The 26,446-nt window shown below is 43.8% G+C and overlaps 1 protein-coding gene across 2 annotated transcripts in view; it reads right to left on the bottom strand.

The window, feature by feature from the left end:
* LOC139556223 (cyclin-dependent kinase 19-like) overlaps positions 1 to 26,446 on the bottom strand; it is a 67,876-nt gene that overhangs the window by 15,052 nt on the left and 26,378 nt on the right. For both annotated transcript variants that reach the window (XR_011671085.1, XM_071369871.1), the window contains exons 3-6: positions 17,280 to 17,390; positions 16,928 to 17,068; positions 10,233 to 10,290; positions 72 to 203 (exon numbers count right to left, since the gene is read on the bottom strand). Coding sequence is in view for 1 of the 2 variants with exons in the window: in XM_071369871.1 (XP_071225972.1) it covers positions 72 to 203; positions 10,233 to 10,290; positions 16,928 to 17,068; positions 17,280 to 17,390 (442 nt within the window). In the remaining variant the exon portion in view is untranslated. The remainder of the gene's footprint in view (positions 1 to 71; positions 204 to 10,232; positions 10,291 to 16,927; positions 17,069 to 17,279; positions 17,391 to 26,446) is intronic.

Raw genomic sequence — 26,446 nt, 5'->3', positions numbered from 1 at the left:
CAGGCTACATAATAACTTCTATGGAAGGTATTTTGATGTATATACCTCTTGCCTTAAGGCTAACGACTCACCGATTGCTTTGGTGTAATGTCTGGCCCCTAGCAGAAGCTCAGGGGCCCTGTACCAGAATGTCACCACGACGGGGTCAAGGTCTGCCAGGGGTTTGAGAGGAGAGTTGAAGAGTCTGGCGAAGCCCATGTCAGCTAAAACGTGAGTAAGATAGTGGGGGAAACACAACATAGTATCAACGTGTATAAGATAGTGGGGGAAACACAACATAGTATCAACGTGTATAAGATAGTGAGGGAAACACAACATAGTATCAACGTGTATAAGATAGTGGGGGAAACACAACATAGTATCAACGTGTATAAGATAGTGGGGGAAACACAACATAGTATCAACGTGTATAAGATAGTGGGGGAAACACAACATAGTATCAACGTGTATAAGATAGTGGGGGAAACACAACATAGTATCAACGTGTATAAGATAGTGGGGGAAACACAACATAGTATCAACGTGTATAAGATAGTGGGGGAAACACAACATAGTATCAACGTGTATAAGATAGTGGGGGAAACACAACATAGTATCAACGTGTATAAGATAGTGAGGGAAACACAACATAGTATCAACGTGTATAAGATAGTGAGGGAAACACAACATAGTATCAACGTGTATAAGATAGTGGGGGAAACACAACATAGTATCAACGTGAATGAATGACAATGAAACACAGGGTGGCCTGAACCCAAGGCTACTATTGATATAGATTATTATTGATATTTGTACTGCACTGTTGAGGGAGCTGGCATGTAAACCTTTCTCTGCACCGTTTATACCTGCTGTAAACTGTGTACATGATGAATAAACTTTGATTTGATTTCAGTTAGGGAGGTAGTGTTTTGTTTTAGGAAGGATCTCAGGCTCTGTTGAGCAAGCCATACAGATGTGGGATCTTAAATTGAGCCAGTTTCTCACAGCAGGAAAATAATCCTGCAGCAACAGGAAATGTGAATTATTATGTGGATTACTTTTCCTTCAGCGAGACTGAAGATTGGTCTGAAGAATTGCATGACAAGATAAGCCTCAAGACGGTCCTGTTACCCCCAAAATCTTTTAAGAGCTCAATGCTGCTGTTCCTCTCTCGGCGGGTCTGGACTCACACGACTTGTTTCGTTTGCTTGGGCCCAAAGCACGCCAGTGATGGCATCCAGGACCCCCGGAATGCGTCAGCTGCATCCTGTTATCCTCCAAGATGCGGCGGGAACAATTGGTGTTATCTCTGCACTCTCAGGGCTCTTCTGGAGATGATGAAACTGACGACATTGGGGATATGGAGGACGCTATTTTCAAAGAGCCGACTCCACTGACCCAAGCTCACGCTCACGACCTTACCGTGAAATGCTTACTGACAAGCCCTTAACCAACAGTGCAGTTCAAGAAGAGTTAAGAAAATATTTACCAAATAAACTAAAGCAAAAAATTATAAAAAGTAACACAATAACATAACAATAACGAGGCTATATATAGGGGGTACCGGGGGTAAAGGTTAAACAAATGGGGAGGGGGTTCAATGTAATAGTCCAGCAGCCATTTGATTAATTGTTCAGCAGTCTTATGGCTTGGGGGTAGAAGCTGTTAAGGAGCCTTTTGGTCCTAGACTTGGCGCTCCGGTACCGCTTGCTGTGCGGTAGCAGAGAAAACAGTCTATGACTTGGGTGACTGGAGTCTCTGACAATTTTATGGGCTTTCCTCGGACACCGCCTATTATATAAGTCCTGGATTGCAGGAAGCTTGGCCCCAGTTATGTACCGGGCCGTATGCACTACCCTCTGTAGCGTCTTATGGTCAGATGCCGAGCAGTTGCCATACCAGCCGGTAATGCAACCGGTCAGGATGCTCTCGATGGTGCAGCTGTAGAACTTTTTGAGGATCTGGGGACCCATGCCAAATCTTTCCAGTCTCCTGAGGGGGAAAACGTTTTGTCATGGCCTCTTCATGACTGTCTTGGTGTGTTTGTACCATGATAGATTGTTGGTGATGTGAACACCAGGGAACTTGAAACTCTCGACCCGCTCCACTACAGCCCCGTTGATGTTAATGGGGGCCAGTTCGACACGCCTTTTCCTATAATCCACAATCAGCACCTTTGTCTTGCTCACCTTGAGGGAGAGGTTGTTGTCCTAGCACCACACTGCCAGTGTGTTTTGTAGTCTTATGTGAAGGTCTTCTGTCTGTAGTCTTATGGGAAGGTTTTCTGTCTGTAGTCTAATGGGAAGGTCTTCTGTTTGTAGTCTTATGGGAAGGTCTTCTGTTTGTAGTCTTATGGGAAGGTCTTCTGTTTGTAGTCTCATGGGAAGGTCTTCTGTTTGTAGTCTTATGGGAAGGTCTTCTGTTTGTAGTCTTATGGGAAGGTCCTCTGTAGTCTTATTGGGAGGTCTTCTGTTTGTAGTCTTATGGAAAGGTATTCTGTTTGTAGTCTTATTGGAAGGTCTTCTGTTTGTAGTCTAATGGGAAGTGCTTCTGTTTGTAGTCTTATGGGAAGAGATTCTGTTTGTAGTCTTATTGGAAGGTCTTCTGTTTGTAGTCTAATGGGAAGTGCTTCTGTTTGTAGTCTTATGGGAAGTGCTTCTGTTTGTAGTCTTATGGGAAGAGATTCTGTTTGTAGTCTTATTGGGAGGTCTTCTGTTTGTAGTCTTATGGAAAGGTATTCTGTTTGTAGTCTTATTGGAAGGTCTTCTGTTTGTAGTCTAATGGGAAGTGCTTCTGTTTGTAGTCTTATGGGAAGAGATTCTGTTTGTATTCTTATGGGAAGGTCTTCTGTGTCTGTGCAGCACCTGAAGTGAAGTTTGGTGGTCTGGTCTGGTATGTTGGGTGTCACACTGCCATTGACACCCATGCATCCCTGAGCAGCAGTTATCATGGGGGTTCAGTGACTCTAAAACAATAACTTAGCACTAATGCTAGACTCTCAGGGTTAGGGTATAAATAGAGTCCGGCCGGCACTGCAGACCTGTGACATCATCCCAGAACAGTGCCATGCTGGGGAGTGGGTTATGCAATAGTGTGATCTGTGTGATGTGGCCATTTTAAGGCTCTCTGCCTGGTCCTGTGTCCCTGTGTTCAGAGACCCTCTCAGAGGCTGGTTGAAGGTTAAAGCAGCAGCCATTGTCAAGTAAACAACTCATCGATCTACAGTTGAAGTCAGAAGTTTACATACACTTAGGTTGCAGTCATTAAAACTTGTTTTTCAACCACTCCACACATTTCCTGTTAACAAACTATATTTTTGGCAAGTCGGTTAGGACATCTACTTTGTGCATGACACAAGTAATTTTTCCAACAATTGTTTACAGGCAGATTATTTCACTTATAATTCACTGTATCACAATTCCAGTGGGTCAGAAGTTTATTTTATTTTTTTATTTATTTATTTATTTAACCTTTATTTAACCAGGTAGGCAAATTGAGAACACGTTCTCATTTACAATTGCGACCTGGCCAAGATAAAGCAAAGCAGTTCGACACATACAACAACACATAGTTACACATGGAGTAAAACAAACATATAGTCAATAATACAGTGAAAAAAAATAAGTCTATATACAATGTGAGCAAGTGAGGTGAGATAAGGGAGGTGAAGGCAAACAAATATATGTATAAATAAATAAAAATATAAAGGCCATGGAGGCGAAGTGAGTACAACACAGCAAGTAAAATAAAAACTAAAAAAAACACTGGAATGGTTGGTTTGCAGTGGAAGAAAGTGCAAAGTAGAGACAGAAATAATGGGGTGCAAAGGAGCAAAATAAATTAATAAATAAATACAGTAGGTAAAGAGGTAGTTGTTTGGGCTAAATTGTAGATGGGTTATGTACAGGTGCAGTAATCTATGAGCTGCTCTGACAGCTGGTGCTTAAAGCTAGTGAGGGAGATAGGTGTTTCCAGTTTCAGAGATTTTTGTAGTTCGTTCCAGTCATTGGCAGCAGAGAACTGGAAGGAGAGGCGTCCAAAGGAAGAATTGGTTTTGGGGGTGACTAGAGAGATATACCTGCTGGAGCGCGTGCTACAGGTAGGTGCTGCTATGGTGACCAGCGAGCTGAGATAAGGGGGGACTTTACCTAGCAGGGTCTTGTAGATGACCTGGAACCAGTGGGTTTGGCGACGAGTATGAAGCGAGGGCCAGCCAACGAGAGTGTACAGGTCGCAGTGGTGGGTAGTATATGGGGCTTTGGTGACAAAACGGATGGCACTGTGATAGACTGCATCCAATTTATTGAGTAGGGTTTTGGAGGCTATTTTGTAAATGACATCACCGAAGTCGAGGATTGGTAGGATGGTCAGTTTTACAAGGGTATGTTTGGCAGCATGAGTAAAGGATGCTTTGTTGCGGAATAGGAAGCCAATTCTAGATTTGACTTTGGATTGGAGATGTTTGATGTGAGTCTGGAAGGAGAGTTTACAGTCTAACCAGACACCTAGGTATTTGTAGTTGTCCACATATTCTAAGTCAGAGCCGTCCAAAGTAGTGATGTTGGACAGGCGGGCAGGAGCAGGCAGCGATCGGTTGAAGAGCATGCATTTGGTTTTACTTGTATTTAAGAGCAGTTGGAGGCCACGGAAGGAGAGTTGTATGGCATTGAAGCTCGCCTGGAGGGTTGTTAACACAGTGTCAAAAGAAGGGCCAGAAGTATACAGAATAGTGTCGTCTGCGTAGAGGTGGATCAGAGAATCACCAGCAGCAAGAGCGACATCATTGATGTAAACAGAGAAGAGAGTCGGTCCAAGAATTGAACCCTGTGGCACCCCCATAGAGACTGCCAGAGGCCCGGACAACAGACCCTCCGATTTGACACACTGAACTCGATCAGAGAAGTAGTTGGTGAACCAGGCGAGGCAATCATTAGAGAAACCAAGGCTGTCGAGTCTGCCAATGAGGATGTGGTGATTGACAGAGTCAAAGGCCTTGGCCAGGTCAATGAATACGGCTGCACAGTATTGTTTCCTATCGATGGCGGTTACGATATCGTTTATGACCTTGAGCGTGGCTGAGGTGCACCCATGACCAGCTCTGAAACCAGATTGCATAGCGGAGAAGGTGTGGTGGGATTCGAAATGGTCGGTAATCTGTTTGTTGACTTGGCTTTCGAAGACCTTAGAAAGGCAGGGTAGGATAGATATAGGTCTGTAGCAGTTAGGGTCAAGGGTGTCCCCCCCTTTGAAGAGGGGGATAACCGCAGCTGCTTTCCAATCTTTGGGGATCTCAGACGACACGAAAGAGAGGTTGAAGAGGCTAGTAATAGGGGTGGCAACAATTTCAGCAGATAATTTTAGAAAGAAAGGGTCCAGATTATCTAGCCCGGCTGATTTGTAAGGGTCCAGATTTTGCAGCTCATTTAGAACATCAGCTGACTGTATTTGGGAGAAAGAGAAATGGGGAAGGCTTGGGCGAGTAGCAGAGGGGAGGGCAGTGCTGTTGTCCGGGGTAGGGGTAGCCAGGTGGAAAGCATGGCCAGCCGTAGAAAAATGCTTATTGAAATTCTCAATTATAGTGGATTTGTCGGTGGTGACAGTGTTTCCTATCTTCAGAGCGGTTGGAAGCTGGGAGGAGGTGTTCTTATTCTCCATGGACTTTACGGTGTCCCAGAACTTTTTTGAATTTGTGTTGCAGGAAGCAAATTTCTGCTTGAAAAAGCTAGCCTTGGCTGTTCTAACTGCCTGTGTATATTGGTTTCTGGCTTCCCTGAAAAGTTGCATATCACGGGGGCTGTTCGATGCTAATGCAGAACGCCATAGGATGTTTTTCTGTTGGTTAAGGGCAGTCAGGTCAGGAGAGAACCAAGGGCTATATCTGTTCCTGGTTCTAAATTTCTTGAATGGGGCATGCTTATTCAAGATGGTGAGGAAGGCATTTTTAAAAAATGACCAGGCATCCTCTACTGACGGGATGAGATCAATATCCTTCCAGGATACCCCGGCCAGGTCGATTAGAAAGGCCTGCTCGCTGAAGTGTTTCAGGGAGCGTTTGACAGTGATGAGTGGAGGTCGTTTGATCGCTGACCCATTACGGATGCAGGCAATGAGGCAGTGATCGCTGAGATCTTGGTTGAAAACAGCAGAGGTGTATTTGGAGGGCAAGTTTGTTAGGATGATATCTATGAGGGTACCCGTGTTTACGGAATTGGGGTGGTACCTGGTAGGTTCATTGATAATTTGTGTGAGATTGAGGGCATCAAGCTTAGATTGTAGGGTGGCTGGGGTGTTGAGCATGTTCAAATTTAGGTCGCCCAGCAGCACGAGCTCTGAAGATAGATGGGGGGCAATCAGTTCACATATAGTGTCCAGAGCACAGCTGGGGGCAGAGGGTGGTCTATAGCAGGCGGCAACGGTGAGAGACTTGTTTTTAGAGAGGTGGATTTTTAAAAGTAGAAGTTCAAATTGTTTGGGAACAGACCTGGATAGTATAACAGAACTCTGCAGGCAGTCTTTGCAGTAGATTGCAACACCGCCCCCTTTGGCCGTTCTATCTTGTCTGAAAATCTTGTAATTGGGGATGAAAATGTCTGAATTTTTGGTGGTCTTTCTAAGCCAGGATTCAGACACGGCTAAAACATCCGGGTTGGCAGAGTGTGCTAAAGCAGTGAACAAAACAAACTTAGGGAGGAGGCTTCTAATGTTAACATGCATGAAGCCAAGGCTATTACGGTTACAGAAGTCATCAAAAGAGAGCGCCTGGGGAATAGGAGTGGAGCCAGGTACTGCAGGGCCTGGATTCACCTCTACATCACCAGAGGAACAGAGGAGGAGTAGGATAAGGGTACGGCTAAAAGCTATGAGAATTGGTCGCCTAGAGCTACTAGAGCAGAGAGTAAAAGGAGGTTTCTGGGGGCGATAAAATAGTTTAAAGGAATAATGTACAGACAAAGGTATGGTAGGATGTGAATACAGTGGAGGTAAACCTAGGTATTGAGTGATGATGAGAGAGATATTGTCTCTAGAAACATCATTGAAACCAGGTGATGTCATCGCATATGTGGGTGGTGGAACTGAGAGGTTGGATATGGTATAGAGAGCAGGGCTAGAATCTCTACAGTGAAATAAGCCAATAAACACTAACCAGAACAGCAATGGACAAGGCATATTTACATTAAGGAGAGGCATGCTAATCGAGTGATCAATAAGGGTCCAGTGAGTAGAGGTTGGTTGGGGTCGTGGCGATCCAGACAGCTGGCCGGGTATATGGCTATCGGTAGCAGCATAGGATGGAGGTCTGTTTGTAGATACCTCGTGCGTTTCCGTCGGTAGGTTAGTGGGGTTCCGTGTAGTGGGGTTCCGTGTGGTAGAGGGGATCAATCCAAATTGGCAAAATAGATATAGTGACCCAAGGAAAAAATAAAATAAATAAATAATAATAATAATAATAGTTGTCCGATATACTTGTTCAAATAGCAGCCGATAAGACAGCTAACGATTAGCGGGCCTCAGATGAGCGTTCAGGTAACGTCGGGACGGAGGTGCCAGTTGGATAAATCCCTCGGGCAGATAACGTCGGCAGTCAGTCGCGGCAGTCAGTCGTGAAAGGCCCGGTGGGGTTCCGTATCTGCAGCAGCAACAAAAGAAACGGGTCCGGATGGTGATGGAACTCCTCAGCTGGCTAGCTCCAGAATGATTTGAGTTTGCTCCGGGGTCGACGTAAGCCAATATTCACACGGTTTGCAGCTAGCTAGCTGCGAAATCAAGGTGCAAGTGTCCAGAGCTTGCGGCTGGAATCCGGGGAAACTGAGAGAAAAAGAGTCCCGGAATGCTCCGGTCCGAGTCGCGTTGCACAAAAGTGCCGGTAGATTATCGAGCTAAAGGAATAGCTGATGGCCACTAAACGTGGGCAGCTGAAACACCAACGCTAGCCAGCAAACCGGCTAATTTCGGGGCAGCTACAGATTAGCTTCTGGCTAGCTATCGGAGTAGCTTCTGGTTAGCTTTCAGGCTAGCTTCTGAATTAGCCCCTGGCTAGCTTCCACGATGGATTTTCAGATTGAGGTAAATAATACTTTTTGTAATTGGTGAAGCGGGTTGCAGGAAAGCTTTTGCAGGAAAGCTTTTGTAGTTGAGTTCTTGGATAATAAAATAAATAAAAGATATGCGAAGAAAGGTGTAAATATATATATATATACAGGACACGACAATACGGAACAGAAAAAGACGTCTGAACTGCTAAGCCACCTTGAATGATGTGTCAGGACCCGGTGCGAGAAACAGTCACTAATAATCGTCAGAACCCAGAAGATGAGGCAGACACAGCAGTACTAGAGATGGTGGTTTAATTAAAGAACAAAATCTTCAGGCAAAGAAACTAAATCCACAATGTCCAAAAATAAAGCCAAGAGGCACAAAATGGAAATCCTCCAAAATACAAAAGAAACTCCACAAAGTGGTAAAAAACAGCAGGGAAAAACAAACCTCAAAAGACTACTCAAATAATACACAAGAACTAAACCAGAGAACCTCTGGAAAATCCAACAAGAGAAATATCTGTATAAAACAAGGCTTGGGCTGGGGCTGGGTGCTAACTTACAAACACTGAGCAAGGAACTGAGGAACACACAGGGTTTAAATACTAACAAGGGAACGACCCACAGGTGCAAACAATAATTAGAGCAAGAAAAAACAAAAGGTACAAAAAAGGTGCAATGGGGACATCTAGTGACCAAAACCCGAACAGTCTTGGCCAAAACCTGACAAGAAGTTAACATACACTAAGTTGACTGTGCCTTTAAACAGCTTGGAAAATTCCAGAAAATTATGTCATGGCTTTAGAAGCTTCTGATAGGCAAATTGACATCATTTGAGTCAATTGGAGGTGTACCTGTGGATGTATTTCAAGGCCTACCTTCAAACTCAGTGCCTCTTTGCTTGAGATCATGGGAAAATCAAAAGAAAATCAGCCAATACCTCAGAAACAAAATTGTAGACCTCCACAAGTCTGGTTCATCCTTGGGAGCAATTTCCAAACGCCTGAAGGTACCATGTTCATCCCACATTCATCTGTACAAACAATAGTACGCAAGTATAAACACCATGGGACCACGCAGCCGTCATACCGCTCAGGAAGGAGACGCGTTCTGTCTCCTAGAGATGAACGTACTTTGGTGCGAAATGTGCAGATCAATCCCAGAACAACAGCTAAGGACCTTGTGAAGATGCTGGAGGAAACAGATACAAAAGTATCTATATCCACAGTAAAACGAGTCCCATATCGACATAACTTGAAAGGCCGCTCAGCAAGGAAGAAGCCACTGCTCCAAAACCACCATAAAATAGCCAGACTACGGTTTGCAACTGCACATGGGGACAAAGATCGTACCTTTTGGAGAAATGTCCTCTGGTCGGATGATAGAAAAATAGAACTGTTTGGCCATAATGACCATCGTTATGTTTGGAGGAAAAAAGGGGAGGCTTGCAAGCCGAAGAACACCATCCCAACCGTGAAGCACAGGGTGGCAGCATCATGTTGTGGGAGTGCTTTGCTGCAGGAGGGACTGGTGCACTTCACAAAATAAATCAATAGATCATGAGGAAGGAAAATTATGTGGATATACTGAAGCAACATCTCAAAACATCAGTCAGGAAGTTAAAGCTTGGTCGCAAATGGATCTTCCAAATGGACAATGACCCCAAGCATACTTCAAAAGTTGTGGCAAAATGGCTTAAGGACAACAAAATCAAGGTATTGGAGTGGCAATCACAAAGCCCTGACCTCAATCCCATAGAACATTTGTGGGCAGAACTGAAAAAGCATGTGCAAGCCAGGAGGCCTACAAACCTGACTCAGTTACACCAGCTCTGTCAGGAGGAATGTGCCAAAATTCACCCAACTTATTGTGGGAAACTTGTGGAAGGCTACCTGAAACGTTTGACACAAGTTAAACAATTTAAAGGCAATGCTACCAAATACTAATTGAGTGTATGTAAACTTCTGACCCACTAGGAATGTGATGAAAGAAATAGAATCTGAAATAAATCATTCTCTCTACTATTATTCTGACATTTCACATTTTTAAAATAAAGTGGTGATCCTAACTGACTTAAGACAGGGAATTTTTACTAGGATTAAATGTCAGGAATTGTGAAAAACTGAGTTTAATTTATTTGGCTAAAGTGTATGTAAACTTCCGACTTCAACTGTATCTACTTTATTGACTTCAGTGTGTACATTTAGCCCATCTTACCGATTTTCACTCGCCCTCGTTCTGAGCCCTCCCCCATAACCAGAATGTTGGCTGGTTTCTAGAGGAGAGAGAGACAAACAGACAAACAGTTAACCATCTTGTTCTGTGTGTGTTTCAGCCATTAGGGAAGCCTCAGAGGCTCCAACACCAAGTAAGACAACACAACATAGAAATGAGGTTACACTCACTTCACAGGTGTATCACATATTATAAACTGGGTAGTTTTGCTCCTGGATGCTGATTGGCTGAAAGCTGTGGTATTTCAGACATTCTAAATTGTGTGGTTCAAGCCCTGAATGCTGATTAGCTGACAGCCAATACCACGGGTATCACAAAACATTTATTTTTACTACTCTAATTACATTGGTAACCATAGCAAAAAGGCACCTCGGGGGTTTGTGGTATATGGCTAATATACCACGGCTAAGGGCTGTATACAAGCACTCCGTGTTGCATCGAGCTTAAGAACATCTCTTAGTCGTGGTATATTGGCCATATACCACACCTCCTCAGGCCTTATTGCTTAAATAGACAAAAATGCCATGCATGTCCAATGTCTTTTGGAGGGAAGTTTTGGTAATATCATTGTAACATACAAATAACAGAGGCAGAGCATGCCAAATGGAAAGTGAATTACGCTATTGACCTACATACTGCCAAATACAAAAAAAGAGGTCAAACTACTATAAAAGTTCTGTGATAGATTGCTCTGTCAATGATTGTACTAATCATTGATATCAAGGTCTGCCATGGTTGTGAATCATGCCTGTTCCTTTGGGACACTGATTCCAACCACGCAGTAATATCTTACTTAGTCTGTGTTTTAGGGCTTTGGGGAGGAATTATATTATGATGCCCAGTATAGTTCTGTGGTTTCCTGCATGACACCAGAACCACCTAGCCAATTCAAACCCGGACACATGGAGAAACCAGCCAGACAGTCTGTGTTCCAGGAACTCATCTCGCAGAAAACAAATTTGCATTATATGTCATTCAAAAAACACAGTTTGTCATGGTGTGTCCAGCACATAACCACCACTGTTTTCACTTTCACTCTATCCAAAGATTTATGCCCAAAGAAAAATAGTCTAGTTCTGCTTCATCTCCTACCCATCCACTATCCATGCTGCACATTAAAGACATCACAGTGCCAGATGTATACAGTGCACAATAACATTTCCAATGACTATATTCAAATAGTAGGCAACCCACTATTTATTTCATCTTATAAAACGGGTGTGTCTAATCCTGAATGCTGATTGGTTAAAACCGCATTCCAGCCGGTGTCTATTCCACAAGTTACCACCGGCTAAATCTATGATGTTAAAATGCCTATTTACTGTGTTCCATCTGACTGCGCAATCCACTGTCTCATCAGCCCAGCCAAGCAATTTATAATCTTGATCTCAACTCCAAATCCTTCCATTGTCTGTTAGTCCCCTGAATCTGTGTGAATCTTAAATCTCATAGGATTCAATCTGTTCAACAAACAGGTTCCTATAGCAAAGGGGGTTTGCTATAGGGATGCCACTTATAATGAGCTCTATTATTCAAACACACAACAAAACACTGCTATCAGCAAACACTATGACGACTCATATGAGGAGGGTTTCTTTTCAAGCCCAAATGACTGGCACCGGCTCCTCTTTGAAATTCTAAACTGGGCTAATGGATTCAATCCAAAGACATTCATTTTCATTGGCCCAATGTTCAAAGAGATCATATTTTCATACAGGTAAACAATAACTATGAAAATACTCTCATAAAACAGAGACTGGATGAACGGGCAATTAAAAAGTAAAATTAGCATGTTAATGAGGTTGTAACGTTGCTGTCTGATATATTTTTTCTGCAAAAGTTTGGATTTTATTGACTCTAACATGTGTTTAGCTTCCCAGGAAAGTTAGGAGTCTTTGTGCAGTGGGTCAGGAGTGGTAAACAGTTAAGTTAGCGTTTACCAAACTCGGTCCCCGGGACCCCAAGGCTGCAGTTTTTTTGTTTGTTGCCCTAACACTACACAGCTGATTCAAAGCTTGATGATTAGTTGGGGGTCCCGAGGGCCGAGTTTGGGAAACACTGCTGTAAATCCTCCATGGACAGAAAACGCAATCCCTAAAGAGGTGCCTCTCTTTCACACAAAAAACATACCCCTCGTTGAGTCAAAAATAGCCCTGTTTTCAGGCCAGGAAGGGCCAGAGGCTAACACTATCTTTACATGTACTGGGAAACATACAACAGTGCCATTATTAATTCAGTGGCTTTCTCCTTGCTTTTCTCTGTAGTTGTCTTTTTTCAGATTAAGTAATGACCCTGCTTTTCTCGGCGCACAGGCGTTAACCACTTTACTGTCATAACCATGTTATAGCAGTACAGGCCTGCCACAGCCCACTGCACACAGGATATAGAGGGCACAGGGCACATACATATTCATACAAAGGACAGTTGGTGTGGATGCTATTTTCCTAGACATTTTCTTGTTGCGGACGTGGCATGTGACTGCGGGTAGCCAGGGATTACTCCAGCTTTGAACAATATTCCATTACGTCAGAGATAAGGGCATGTCCTTAGTAATCAATCATGACAACAACCCACCATTGGCCAGCAGGTGAGAGAGTGCAACCTAGCTATATGCTGCAGCTGAAATCTGACAGCCTGGATATATTGACTTTCAGGGGGGAGTGGAACCGGCGATCTGGGATCTAACTCTGCTGGCTAGTGGCTGGTGGCTGGTGTGGGTTATATAACTTAGGCAGGAGATGGGGGCGGGACTGCCTGGTTAGCTGGCGACTGAGAAGGGGGAGATGCTGCCTGGTTAGCTGGCGACTGAGAATGGGGAAGTGCTGCCTGTCTCGCTGGAGACTGAGGATGGGAAGGTGCTGCCTGTCTCGCTCGAGACAGAGGATGGGGAGGTCCTGCCTGTCTCGCTCGAGACAGAGGATGGGGAGGTGCTGCCTGTCTCGCTGGAGACTGAGGATGGGGAGGTGCTGCCTGTCTCGCTGGAGACTGAGGATGGGAAGGTGCTGCCTGTCTCGCTGGAGACTGAGGATGGGGAGGTGCTGCCTGTCTCGCTGGAGACTGAGGATGGGGAGGTGCTGCCTGTCTCGCTGGAGACTGAGGATGGGGAGGTGCTGCCTGTCTCGCTCGAGACTGAGGATGGGGAGGTGCTGCCTGTCTCGCTCGAGACAGAGGATGGGGAGGTGCTGCCTGTCTCGCTGGAGACTGAGGATGGGAAGGTGCTGCCTGTCTCGCTGGAGACTGAGGATGGGAAGGTGCTGCCTGTCTCGCTGGAGACTGAGGATGGGAAGGTGCTGCCTGTCTCGCTGGAGACTGAGGATGGGAAGGTGCTGCCTGTCTCGCTGGAGACTGAGGATGGGAAGGTGCTGCCTGTCTCGCTGGAGACTGAGGATGGGAAGGTGCTGCCTGTCTCGCTGGAGACTGAGGATGGGAAGGTGCTGCCTGTCTCGCTGGAGACTGAGTATGGGAAGGTGCTGCCTGTCTCGCTCGAGACAGAGGATGGGGAGGTGCTGCCTGTCTCGCTGGAGACTGAGGATGGGGAGGTGCTGCCTGTCTCGCTGGAGACTGAGGATGGGAAGGTGCTGCCTGTCTCGCTGGAGACTGAGGATGGGAAGGTGCTGCCTGTCTCGCTGGAGACTGAGGATGGGAAGGTGCTGCCTGTCTCGCTGGAGACTGAGAATGGGAAGGTGCTGCCTGTCTCGCTGGAGACTGAGGATGGGAAGGTGCTGCCTGTCTCGCTCGAGACAGAGGATGGGGAGGTGCTGCCTGTCTCGCTTGAGACAGAGGATGGGGAGGTGCTGCCTGTCTCGCTCGAGACAGAGGATGGGTACAGTGGTGAGGGGAGGCTGGTTTCTTTGCAGCGGTGCAGTGCCCAGCTGCAGCACAAGGTTGAGTGTTGCATAATAGACAGAGTGGTGTAGGGAGCCATGAAAGACGTGCTATTGCCCTACCCCTGTGGCTGTTGATAAAGCACTGAGTCGCTGGAGTAACTAGCCCCCGAGGAGATTAGGAATGCTGTTTGCATTTCTCACCCTTTAGCCTAAATCTAACACACCTCCCCCAACATGACTCGGGAGAAAAATGTCCAGATGGGGTGGAACGTGACATTTTCCATTGAGTAGCAACATCTGAGGTACACGGCTATAAAGTGGTAGACAAAGGGAGTTGACTCTTTCATATTCAGGACAATTTCACAATGGAATGGCCAACAAACTCCCTGTGCAAAACAGAATACACATACCCACGTATCCCGATTCCGAACACCACCAGCTTGAGAGTGGAATTTCCACAATAGCAGGAAGTGCTTGCTTTGAGAAAACTGCAAAACATCAACCTTTATCTGGAATCAGACACAGAGAAAGCGACAACAGAGAAATTCACCCTGCGGCAAAGAAAATAGTTATTAAGAGCCGGAAGAATTGGTGTCCAGATAAGAGAGAAAAACAACGCTAGCTACTGTGCCAGTGTGTTTTAATTCCAGCAGTAGCTAGCTATGTGCTGACCATGTACAGTAGTACTGACAGAGGCCTCTGCTTAGATACAGGCATGCTTGTGCAACAGGAAGGCAGCTACGGCAGCACATACCCTATGCCGTTATTAGTGTTGAGGTCAGACACATGAAATCAAAAACACAAGACCATTGTCCCTTCTGTTGTATCCTGGGTGATTTATTAACCACATCTATTGACCAGGCATTAAAGACCTGCTTAATCCTATAGAATTTCTAAGCAGAATTAAAGAAATACGCTATTGATGACACACTCTCAACAAGTAATACCATGTCATAAACTGCTCAGCAATCACCATCATCAATGACAACGTGATCCACTATCCTCGCAAAGTTATCAATCAACTCGGATTTCACCTCCAAAATAACCCCTACAAGGGACACATATTGAGCAAGGGACCATCAATGGCCAGACAGTGCAGTAGTGTGTCTTCATAACTGTATTACTCCACCTTGGCTGTTGTGGTATAGGCCGAGTTAGTGAGGCTGAGGCACTGACTGATAGATCCCTGTGTATTTATATAACGGGAGTTAGCGTTGGTCCTCATCGCACCATGCTGCCATCTGGGAGAGCTGAGAGAGATTACATGAGAGGGGATGGCCCGATGAAGGCCTGATAAGAATGCTGGAGCTGTGGGACTTGCAGATTCATTCTACTCTGCATTAGTCTCCAGTGACGGGACAGAAGTCACATCAACTGACTGACTTATGTTCTGAAGTGTGCCGACTCAATTAGTGTGCTGGTAGTAAACACCAAACATCTGGGCACCAATGCGTTAGAACAGAATAGATTCCCTACTACCCGTTCATCCACAACAGTCTTCTACTCATTGCAATCATCCCCTGTGTTTACTGCTTGAAGAATGTCAATATAATGACACAGCTGGTGTCCTCTAATAGCAGCTGACTTCCCACTGGCTGGCAGGACACAAACAATTGTCTTTCCATCAGCTAGTTGGTATGTGTTATGCCTCTGTTATATACTATTATTAGTGATAGGGGAAAAATCGATACAGTTACATATCGGGATATTATTTTTTACGACATATTGTCGCAATATCATTTTTGCGCTAGTTGGCTGTACCTGCACCAAAACTCCAGTATTTTGGTGCAGGTACAGCTTGTTCTCCATCTTCTTTTTAAATAAGGAGGCAATTTGTTTTCAGCACTTCTATTTCCATGACTGATCAAAACTCGTTCTCGTGGCTCTCTCGTTTCTCTGTAGCAGACATATGGTGAGCAATACGTTTGGAACATCGAATGGCAATAGAATCACAGTATCAAATTGCAATACATATAAAATTGTGAGAATCGCAATACATATCGTATTGGCATCTAAGTATTGTGATAATATCGTATCGTCAGGTCCCTGGCAATTTCCAGCCATAAGTGTTGTGTCACTGTAATATAGTGTTATAAAAGTGTAATATAGTGTTATAAGTGTAATATAGTCCTTATCATGGAATGTCCAAGTTGCACCATAATCAGTTGAGTTTGGGACAATCAGAAGGGAAAAAAAGCTTCTCAAGCAAAATAAAAGCTTATTTCTAAAAGGAACTGCAGAAAGAGATAAGAGAGAGAGAGAGAGAGTGCTCTTGTGTTGAGAGGGGCCGTGAGGAGAGGAGGTATCTACAGCCGATAAGAGAGAGAACAATCCTGTGACCTCGTTCCAGCTGGGCCCAGGGCTGACCTTCCGCTACATTGAGCCCAGCAGAGTCAGGTGAACAGCCTGACCTTCCAGGAAAACACTGTGGGAAAGGTATGGGGGAGAAAGTCTCACAGGGGTGTTAGAGTACAGGCTGGGTGGTGGTGGTGGTGAGAGTAGGGGGGGCAGAATTGACAACATTCACCAAGCCAAGACACTTTGCTCCACAGCCAAGGGCCTTAGAATCATAATAATAAACAGTACAAGGATATAACAGCACTTGTGCCAGACAACACAGGATTCAGTTAGCTGGCAAGAGGGTTGCTTTAATGATCCTTTTTGCAGTGAACACCACTCATTGCGGCTTCTAGATATGCAAACAAGTAACTTATTTGCATGCACCCTATTGGTTAAAAGCAGTTCATATCAGTGACCAATAGGAAAAGGACAGATCAGTGGATGAGGTGTCAGTGAGCATGTGTAGCAACATTGTAAAGGGACACTGGAACTACAGTACAATCGACTCACCAGATCCCTGTGAAGCACCCAGTTGGCATGGAGGTAATGGATCCCGTCCAGAATCTGATACAGGAGAGACTTGACCATGCCTCTCGGCAGCTGAATGGGCTTTTTATTGGCCTTGGAGGCACGGTGGAACTTGATGATGTGCTGAAAGGAGACCAGAGGGAGTGGCATTGAGAAACTGATCAAGCAAGGGAATCAAACAGCTAGTTTCCACAACATACATACCAATACATCATGTACCATACACGGTCCTTTACAGACAGGAAAACGTCAAGAACAAAGATGAAACAACTAAAACATCCAAACAAAAACCTAAAACCGGTCTTCTGACTGGCAGTTGTGATGAAACACTTACCCAGAGGTCGTGCTCAGCATAGTCAAAGAGGAGCCACACCTTTCTGTCACTGTGAGACAGGAACACTTTCTGCAGGGCGATCACGTTGGGGTGTTTCAGTTCTCGTAACAGCTGCAACACACAGCAAGAGCTTCCATAAATCTCCAACAGAAAAAACACCTCTTTCAATGCAATTTATTAACACCTTCTGAATTATTGAACTGGGACAAGAGTCATTCAGTTTATTTTCAGAATTCTGACACGAACTTGGAAAAAATTACACTGCATTAAATATAACAATTTTGTACATGCTGTACTGGAGGCTATGTGCCTCACATCTCTCATGTCTTATCCTCACATCAACATGTCAGATAAAGATTGGCAGCATATGGAAAATGAAACCAAAAGGAAGAGTCCTCTAGGGATGGGCATTTGAAATAATTGTACTATTTGAATAATATCATGAAACATCAGGATAGTCTAAATGACATTTTTGTTTTAAAATACCACTATTAATTTGACCAATCAGAACGACGCAAATGTACATGCAGGACAGCCGACAGAGGAGTCTGTTGATAGAACTGATTCTGTTACAAAAACATTTTCTGGTGCGAGTTCTGCATTGATCTATGTCAGGTATTGTGGAAACTCCATTAGGTGAGCACCAGTAATTGCCATTTCAAGAGGTGGAAATAGCATACCGATGTCAGGTAGCCTTTGATGGCTAAATGCGCAGAAGTAGCTCAACGCATCGTTATAAGAACTACAGGTACATTCAAAAAAAAGTTTTTTTAAATCAAGAATTTTAAATGTCATGATATAATATTGTAGGTTAAAATGTCACAAGGATCATTTAATTTCATTTAGAAAAAGCTTTTCCATTGTTAAAAAAGGCCTCCAAAAATGAACACTCACTCAAGTAATCAAATATTAACCTCCATTCGGATATCTAGATATTGGATTATCCATGCCCATACTAGTTTCCTCACAAATCATGAGGGATTTCGACACTACTCTAATCACATGAAGTGGGGACTCGTGTTGTAGTTGTAGTTGTTGTGAACTCTCCATCTCACTCCAACCCTCTACACCAGCAGACAGACGGACCATCAGGCTATGCAGCCAGCCCAGCTGTGTGTCCATGGATTTATTACATAAGAGAGCTGCTCCCACCTGCACTGTATGCTTTAGTTTCTCCACTGAAACCTTGTGTGTCTTACTAATGGGCCCAAAGCAGATGTTCCAACATCACCGTGGCAGGCAACACACAGCCCCTGCACAGCTGAGGCTGAGAGACACAACACTACAGTCTGCCTTCACTATACTGTATTAACATCAATACATTATATTTCTACACACTAAGGACTCTGTATTACTGCACTAAGATAAAGACATTATACTCCCACACAATCAGCTGTTTCTCTTCATGTTCATCCTCTCCCAGCTTGTTTTGTCAGCGGAGGCACAACTGAATCCATAATCAATCAAGCCCTTTAGATAGACTACAATCTCAATAGGGGGGTTGTGTGTGTGTGTGTGGCTTTGTTGGGAAAGAGCTAAAACGGGCCGTAATGAATTATTCACCCATAGTGTCACCTGACCTGAAATCCCATGGAAGAATACCTCTCTGTGAGTGTCCCTCCCTGCGATCTTGACGACACCGTACACTAAACATGCAGCCAGGGCGTTGGCTCGAGCTAGGGCACAGTTGGCTATAATTTCAGAGTGTCCGCCGACAAGGACAGACAGGGTTACAGCCAGGGGGGAGTGGCTCTCTGCATTGACAATGTACTATATCACACGCACGCAACCATGCACACACACAGCCTGTCTCCCCCCTCGGTTCTACCCGTAAGGCAGGCTAGTACTGTAGTAATAAGCTTAAAAAGTGAGGTTGGAGGGGCAGAGACAGAGCAGGGGGAATAATGCTGTGATTGTATATGCCGCAAGTTTAATTTGGGCTTTGGATGGGGGAAATGAGGAGGGGGTTATTGAGGTTAGTGTTTAATAACAAGCTAATCCCTGGGCTATGACACGGCATTGTGCTAATAAGCCCTGGGCTTACAGGCATACTACAGGCAGACCCCTGCCTCTGTGACGCTGGCCACACTGACTGGACTCACAGAGCCACAAGGACTAGCCACCCACCAGACCAATTCTGGTATAACTGCTTTCTCGTAGTACCCCACAACGGTCGGCGTTCAACAGTATGCGCTCTTTATAATCAGCTAAACTAACAAACAGGGATCCCGTGTAGTCACATGACTTCTACTAAAGGTATAGAGGTAATTTCGTTATGGCAAATGCAAAGATGCACATTGTATTTATCCAGGGGGAGGGCCAGACTATGTAGCTCAGTTGGTAGAGCATGGTGCTTGCAACACCAGGGTAGTGAGTTTGATTCCTGGGACCACCCATATGTAAAATGTATGCATGCATGATTGTAAGTAGTTTGGATAAAAGTGTTTGCTAAATGGCATATATTATCTATTATATTATACTGTACAGTAGAGTACTGAAAATAACAGTGTTGTTGTTTCAGCTTAGCATTTCAGTATAATACTCCTTCCACATTGACACAGAATCAATGAGCTTATTGCAGTAAATCCATCACAGGGGATTGAACCTTTGTAGAATCACTCCACTCTCAAGTGAATTTGAGAGCAGAGAAGAGGAGCAAAGCCAGTGTAGTGAAACAGACTTCATGTCATCAGGACAGTCTCTGTCTGTCAGTGCCCATGTTCCTTTACAGGGGGCATCACCTCAGTCAAACCTCACTGCCGTAATCAGATGCCCTTAATCCACTCTCTCTCTCTGGTCCACAGGAAGCAAGATTGCAGCTGCCCTAGGGGACATTTTACTGGACTGAGTAAATAAAAACTCTGACTCAGCCATTTCATGGGATCAAGATGAGATTATATCTATGTAGATTCTGGTTTTCTGCTCGGCATAACACCCAGTGTGTCAATTAACGACTGCAGCAATTACCATCAAAAGGTCACGGTTTATGGACTACCGTCATTGTAAAAAATGATTTGTTCTTAAGTGACTTGCCTTGTTAAATAAAGGTTACACACACAATCTGCTAGATCCATAAAACATAAAAGTATTGTGCAATCAATATTTTGTGAAAGTGCTGTACATCCCAATGTATACGTTTCCTGTTTCAAATCTACTTATCAAACCTGTTTGTCTGTCAAAATCAGAAACAGCCAAAGATATGTCAAAAGAAAAGACATTAAAAATAATGTGGCCTTGACCATTGCACAGAACCCTCATTGTGAATGTGTGGCAAGAATATAAGAACAGCGCAGTTGTCCGTGGCCTGTTCTGGGAAAAATGGGTCATGTTTTTCAACAGCTTCACAGGGAAAGCTCTGGCTGGATGTGGGCCAAATGTTAGCACAGCCTCTGTTGTCAGGACAGCCAATACACCTTTAAAGAGGCCACATGAACCTGGATCCATGAGGTCTCGGCTTTCAGGTCACTAACCACCACTGGCTCATATATATAACCCCACATAACATTTGGAAACTTAAATAGCTTGCAATTCAGTCTATTTCTATGGGCATTTAAGCCTTGGCAGTCATTACCACATGATACACATTTAGGGTTTTAGATCAATGTGGGTTTTGTATTACAGTCAACGAGCACGAGTCAAAACAAGTCACAAATCTGGGGATAAGAGAGTGAGAGGAACCACAAGAAAACAGTGTCTCCCTGAGTTGGGCCTGGAGAAAGCTGTGTCTCCAAAATGGCACACCGTTCCCTGTAGTGCACACATTTTTGACCAAAGCCCTATGGGGGCCATTTGGGATGCAGCTAGGGACTGACTAACGAGCTGGCTTCCTTCATGCGGCTACAGCGCACTGGGTCGATAAATCCAGAGCAGGCAGGCTGCTGCTGTGTGTTTTGGACCGAGAACCACTACAGGTCCAAGTGAAACACTACGGCTCTGTGTGTGGAAATGTGCATGCCAAGCTTTTCCCTGAGACTGAACAAAGGCAAGGCAAGCATTCTGCTCTCTGTGCTCAGCTGCCGCCAGACATTTTCTCTTGTTATTCTGTGTTGCCCAGAACATGCTGACTCTGTTAGAAGCTGTGTAGTTGAGTAACCATGGTCTGTGGCGCAGGGAAGATTAGTGTAGCTACTAGCAGCATATTCTCTGACAGAATGGATACCCACATGCAGGTTTTCTTTCGCACATATTAGAATGCCATTGAAGAATGCATGTTGTGGTTTATGTGTGCTATATACTGAAGCAGAACGCAATTCAATTTGAATCTCCTTTGCTTTTATATATCATCACTAAAATAGCTTCTCTCAATTTTTTCCTTTATTAACTTCTTATGAAACAGAATTCCATTTATAAACTGGGTGGTTAGAGCCCTGAATGCTGATTGGTTGACACACATGGTATATCAGACCGTATACCACGGGTATGACAAAACATCTAACTACATTGGTAACCAGTTTATAATAGCAATAAGGGCTTTGTGGTTTGTGGTGTTGCGGAATGCCTGGATACAGCCCTTATCCGCGGTATATTGGCCATATACCACACCTCCCCGGGTGTTATTGCTTAATTATACAACTGTCTTCCTTATCTATTTACAGTACTAAGGATCTTCCCCTGCATGGACACTAACCTAAAGCATATGTCATGACAGGCCTGATGGAAACAAAACATTTTTCGGTAAACTTTCCAAATGTCGACAAAACTAAATACATTAGACAAGGTGGGCTCTTTTGTGACGGTAAAATGAATTATGCAAAAAATGTCGGTTTAAATAATAACCATCATATCGAAGTAAACTTTGAGTCACTAGATAACATGTTGTGTGGTCCTCCCACTACGACTAATCGGGAAAGCATGCCGTTTATTAGGTTACAGCTTAAATCAATTATAATTAACTCAAAAGGGTGGTGAAAGTGCATGGTGATGAGCTTGATGCTCCTTTCCAATAAATATCGAGGGTCTTATTCTGGTGACATGATAATCGATGCTTGGCTGCTGTTTGACAAATAAAAATGAACAAATGAATTAAGTCTGGGAACTGGCTTGGCAGACAGCGCTGTTGGCTGAAGGGCACGTGCCAATACCAGAGAGTGCACACTCGCAATATAATGCATTTTTTTGGTGAGAAAACCATCAGCAGAGTTGAAAATGCGATGGAAACTCATTTAAGTTGTATTTTTTATTCGATACATGGGTATTTAAACACAAAAGGTATTTTATGTTCACTACATCATCGCGCACAGCCCTTTATCTGCAACAAGTCAATTTAATGGTAGCACATCTCTGGTGGGAAAATGTGCATATTGTTCTTATGCGGATTTTAGAATATTCACATGAAAATTTGGATGGAAACCTAGCTTCTGACTGTCATTTCATCCATGGCAACCAAGTGAGAGTGCCTGCCAACACACTCCCTCTGCAAACACAACTAAAATATGGTAATGTTTACACAGTGATCAGAATGGTCGGAAAGAATAGCTGACATTGGCTGGCTGACAGAGTGAATAGCAGAACTACTCGTAGACTGAGCCGAGGCAGGTCCCAGACTTAATTCATTGGACGACCATAGGATTCACAGAACATTCAGTGTCAGGTGTTTCAGTGTACCGAGGCACACGTTTTCCCTGTCCCCTAGTACATGTTTTATTTTACAACATAAAGAAGATGGTTGGGTAACCTCTTCATCTTTCATTAATCACTCACTCAATTCCTTCTTTACCCTCCCTCTTGTTTTCGTGGAAGAAAATAAATGTTGTGCAAATCACTGTTGTCATTGTTTTTGTCTGGAGGACATTTACCCTGGTCCCCTTGATTGTATTTAAACAAAAGCCATTTGGTGATAATAAACTAAAAACAGGACTTGCTTCAAGGGAAACTGCATTTTCAAACATAGTTTCAACCCCTGATGGTCAATCTAAACTAGACCAACAACAATCTAAACCTGGTAGTTTAGATTCTCAAAATAGATTGGTTGAAATGGATGCCAGAATTGCACAATAACAGTCTGTTTGGTGTTTCATTGCAAATACATTGCAATGAAAGTCACAGACACAGACAAAATAATAAGCACCGGCAAACCTCAGGCCACACCACAGCGGTAATAGCCCACTTATGGGAAGTAGGCCTATCACCAAACACCAAATAAAAAATAAATAATTTAACCAATTCTGGTATTTTGTGTTGATTTGTGCTGATCTTAACTTTTTTGTACATAATGTTTCCGCCATTGGTTCCTATGATCGAAAAGCGTTTATGGACATCAGCACAGTGATCACTAACCTCGAATTTTGATGAAGATTTCTACTTCAACGAGTCAGTGGCGCAGGACATACTGCTCAACCCGGACCAGGCCCTAATCCCTGACACTTGGAACATAAAGAGACGACAATATAGAGGCTGAAGTGTGGGCACCCTGATGAAACTGAAACGGCAAGTAAATAAACCGCCTCTACCCTCTGTTCTATTGACGAATGTACAAACACTGGAGAACAAACTGGACAAGCTCTGTTCGAGACTATCTTATCAACGGGATCTGAAGAACTGTAATATCCTGTTTCTCGAAAACTTGGCTGAACATGGACATTGATAATATACATCTACAGTTGAAGTCGGAAGTTTACATACACTTAGGTTGGAATCATTAAAACTCGTTTTTCAACCACTCCACAAATGTCTTGTTAACAAACTATAGTTTTGGCAAGTCGGTTAGGACATCTACTTTGTGCATGACACAAGTAATTTTTCAACAATTGTTTACAGACAGATTATTTCACTTATAATTGTCACGCCCTGGCCTTAGTTATCTTTGTTTTCTTTATTATTTTAGTTAGGTCAGGGTGTGACATGGGGGATGTATGTGTTTTGTATTGTCTAGGGGTTTTGTATGTTTATGGGGCAGTGTCTAGTCTAGGTGTATGTATGTCTATGGTTGCCTAGATTGGTTCTCAATTAGAGACAGCTGTCTATCGTTGTCTCTGATTGGGAACCATATTTAGGCAGCCATATTCATTAGGTAGTTCGTGGGTGATTGTCTATATGTAAGTTTCCTGTGTCTGCACTTATTGTAATTATAGCTTCACGTTCGTTTGTTGTTTTTGTATAGTTTGTTTAAGTGTTCTTCATCTTCGTTATAATAAATAGAAGATGTATTGTTATCACGCTGCGCCTTGGTCCTCCTCTCTTCAATGTTACGACGAACGTGACAATAATTCACTGTATCACAATTCCAGTGGGTCAGAAGTTTACATACACTAAGTTGACTGTGCTTTTAAACAGCTTGGAAAAGTCCAGAAAATTATGTCATGGCTTTAGAAGCTTCTGATAGGCTAATTGACATCATTTGAGTCAATTGGAGGTGTACCTGTGGATGTACTTCAAGGCCTACCTTCAAACTCAGTGCCTCTTTGCTTGACATCATGGGAAAATCAAAAGAAATCAGCCAATACCTCAGAAAAACAATTGCAGACCTCCACAAGTCTGGTCCATCCTTGGGAGCCATTTCCAAATGCCTGACGGTACCACGTTCATCTGTACAAACAACAGTACGCAAGTATTAACACCATGGGACCACACAGCCGTCATACCACTCAGGAAGGAGACGCGTTCTGTCTCCTAGAGATGAACGTACCTTGGTGCGAACAGTGCAAATCAATCCCAGAACAGCAGCAAAGGACATTGTGAAGATGCTGGAGGAAACAGGTACAAAAGTATCTATATCCACAGTAAAATGAGTCCTATATCGACATAACTTGAAAGGCAGCTCAGCAAGGAAGAAGCCACTGCTCCAAAACCACCATAAAAATGCCAGACTACGGTTTGTAACTGCACATGGGGACAAAGATTGTACTTTTTGGAAAAATGCCCTCTGGTCTGATGAAACAAAACCAGAACTGTTTGGCCATAATGACCATCGTTATGTTTTGGAGGAAAAAGGGGGAGGCTTGCAAGCCGAAAAACACCATCCCAACCGTGAAGCATTGGGGTGGCAGCATCATGTTGTGGGGGTGCTTTGCTGCAGGAGGGATGGGTGCACTTCACAAAATAGATGGCATCATGAGGCCGGAAAATTATGTGGATATATTGAAGCAACATCTCAAGACATCAGTCAGGAAGTTAAAGCTTGGTCGCAAATGGGTCTTCCAAATGCACAATGACCCCAAGCATACTTCCAAAGTTGTCGCAAAATGGCTTAAGAACAACAAAGACAAGGTATTGGAGTGGCCATCACAAAGCCCTGACCTCAATCCCATAGACAATTTGTGGGCAGAACTGAAAAAGCGTGTGCGAGCCAGGAGGCCTACAAACCTGACTCAGTTACACCAGCTCTGTCAGGAGGAAGGGCCAAAATTCACCCAACTTATTGTGAGAAGCTTCTGGAAGACAACCCGAAACTTTTGACTCAAGTTAAACAATTTAAAGGTAATGCTACCAAATACTAATTGAGTGTATGTAAACTTCTGACCCACTGGGAATGTGATGAAAGAAATAAAAACTGAAATAAATCATTCTCTCTACTATTATTCTAGCGTTTCATATTCTTAAAATAAAGTGGGGATCCTAACTGACCTAAAACAGGGCATTTTTACTAGGATTAAATGTCAGGAATTGTGAAAAACTGAGTTTAAATGTATTTGGCTAAGGTGTATATAAACCTCCGACTTCAACTGTAGCTACTTTTTCTATGCCCCGGCAGGACAGAATGGCAGTGTTAGGTACGCTCAAGGGGGGCGGAGTGTGTCTCTTTGTCAACAACAGCTGGTGTTCAATCTCTAATATTAAGGAAATCTCAAGGTTCTGCTCACCTGAGTTAGAATACGTCATGATAAGCTGCAGACCATACTATTACCAAGAGAGTTTCATCTATATTTTCCATAGTCATCTATTTACCACCACAAACCGATGCTGGCACTAAGACCGCACTCAATGATCTGTATAGGGCCATAAGCAAACAACAAAATGCTCATCCAGAGGCAGCGCTCCTAGTTGCCGGTGATTTTAATGCAGGAAAACTGAATTTGTTTTACCTTCTACCAGCATGTCACCTGTGGAACTAGATGCGAAAAAACTTTAGATCAGCTTCACTCCACACACAGAGACGCATACAAAGTGCTCCCTCGCCCTCCATTTGGCTAATCTGACCTTAACTCTATCCTCTTGATTCCTGCTTACAA

Source organism: Salvelinus alpinus, chromosome 27 (genome assembly GCF_045679555.1).
Source record: "Salvelinus alpinus chromosome 27, SLU_Salpinus.1, whole genome shotgun sequence".
NCBI classification, from domain to species: domain Eukaryota; kingdom Metazoa; phylum Chordata; class Actinopteri; order Salmoniformes; family Salmonidae; genus Salvelinus; species Salvelinus alpinus.
This window is presented reverse-complemented; position numbering and strand designations above follow the sequence as displayed.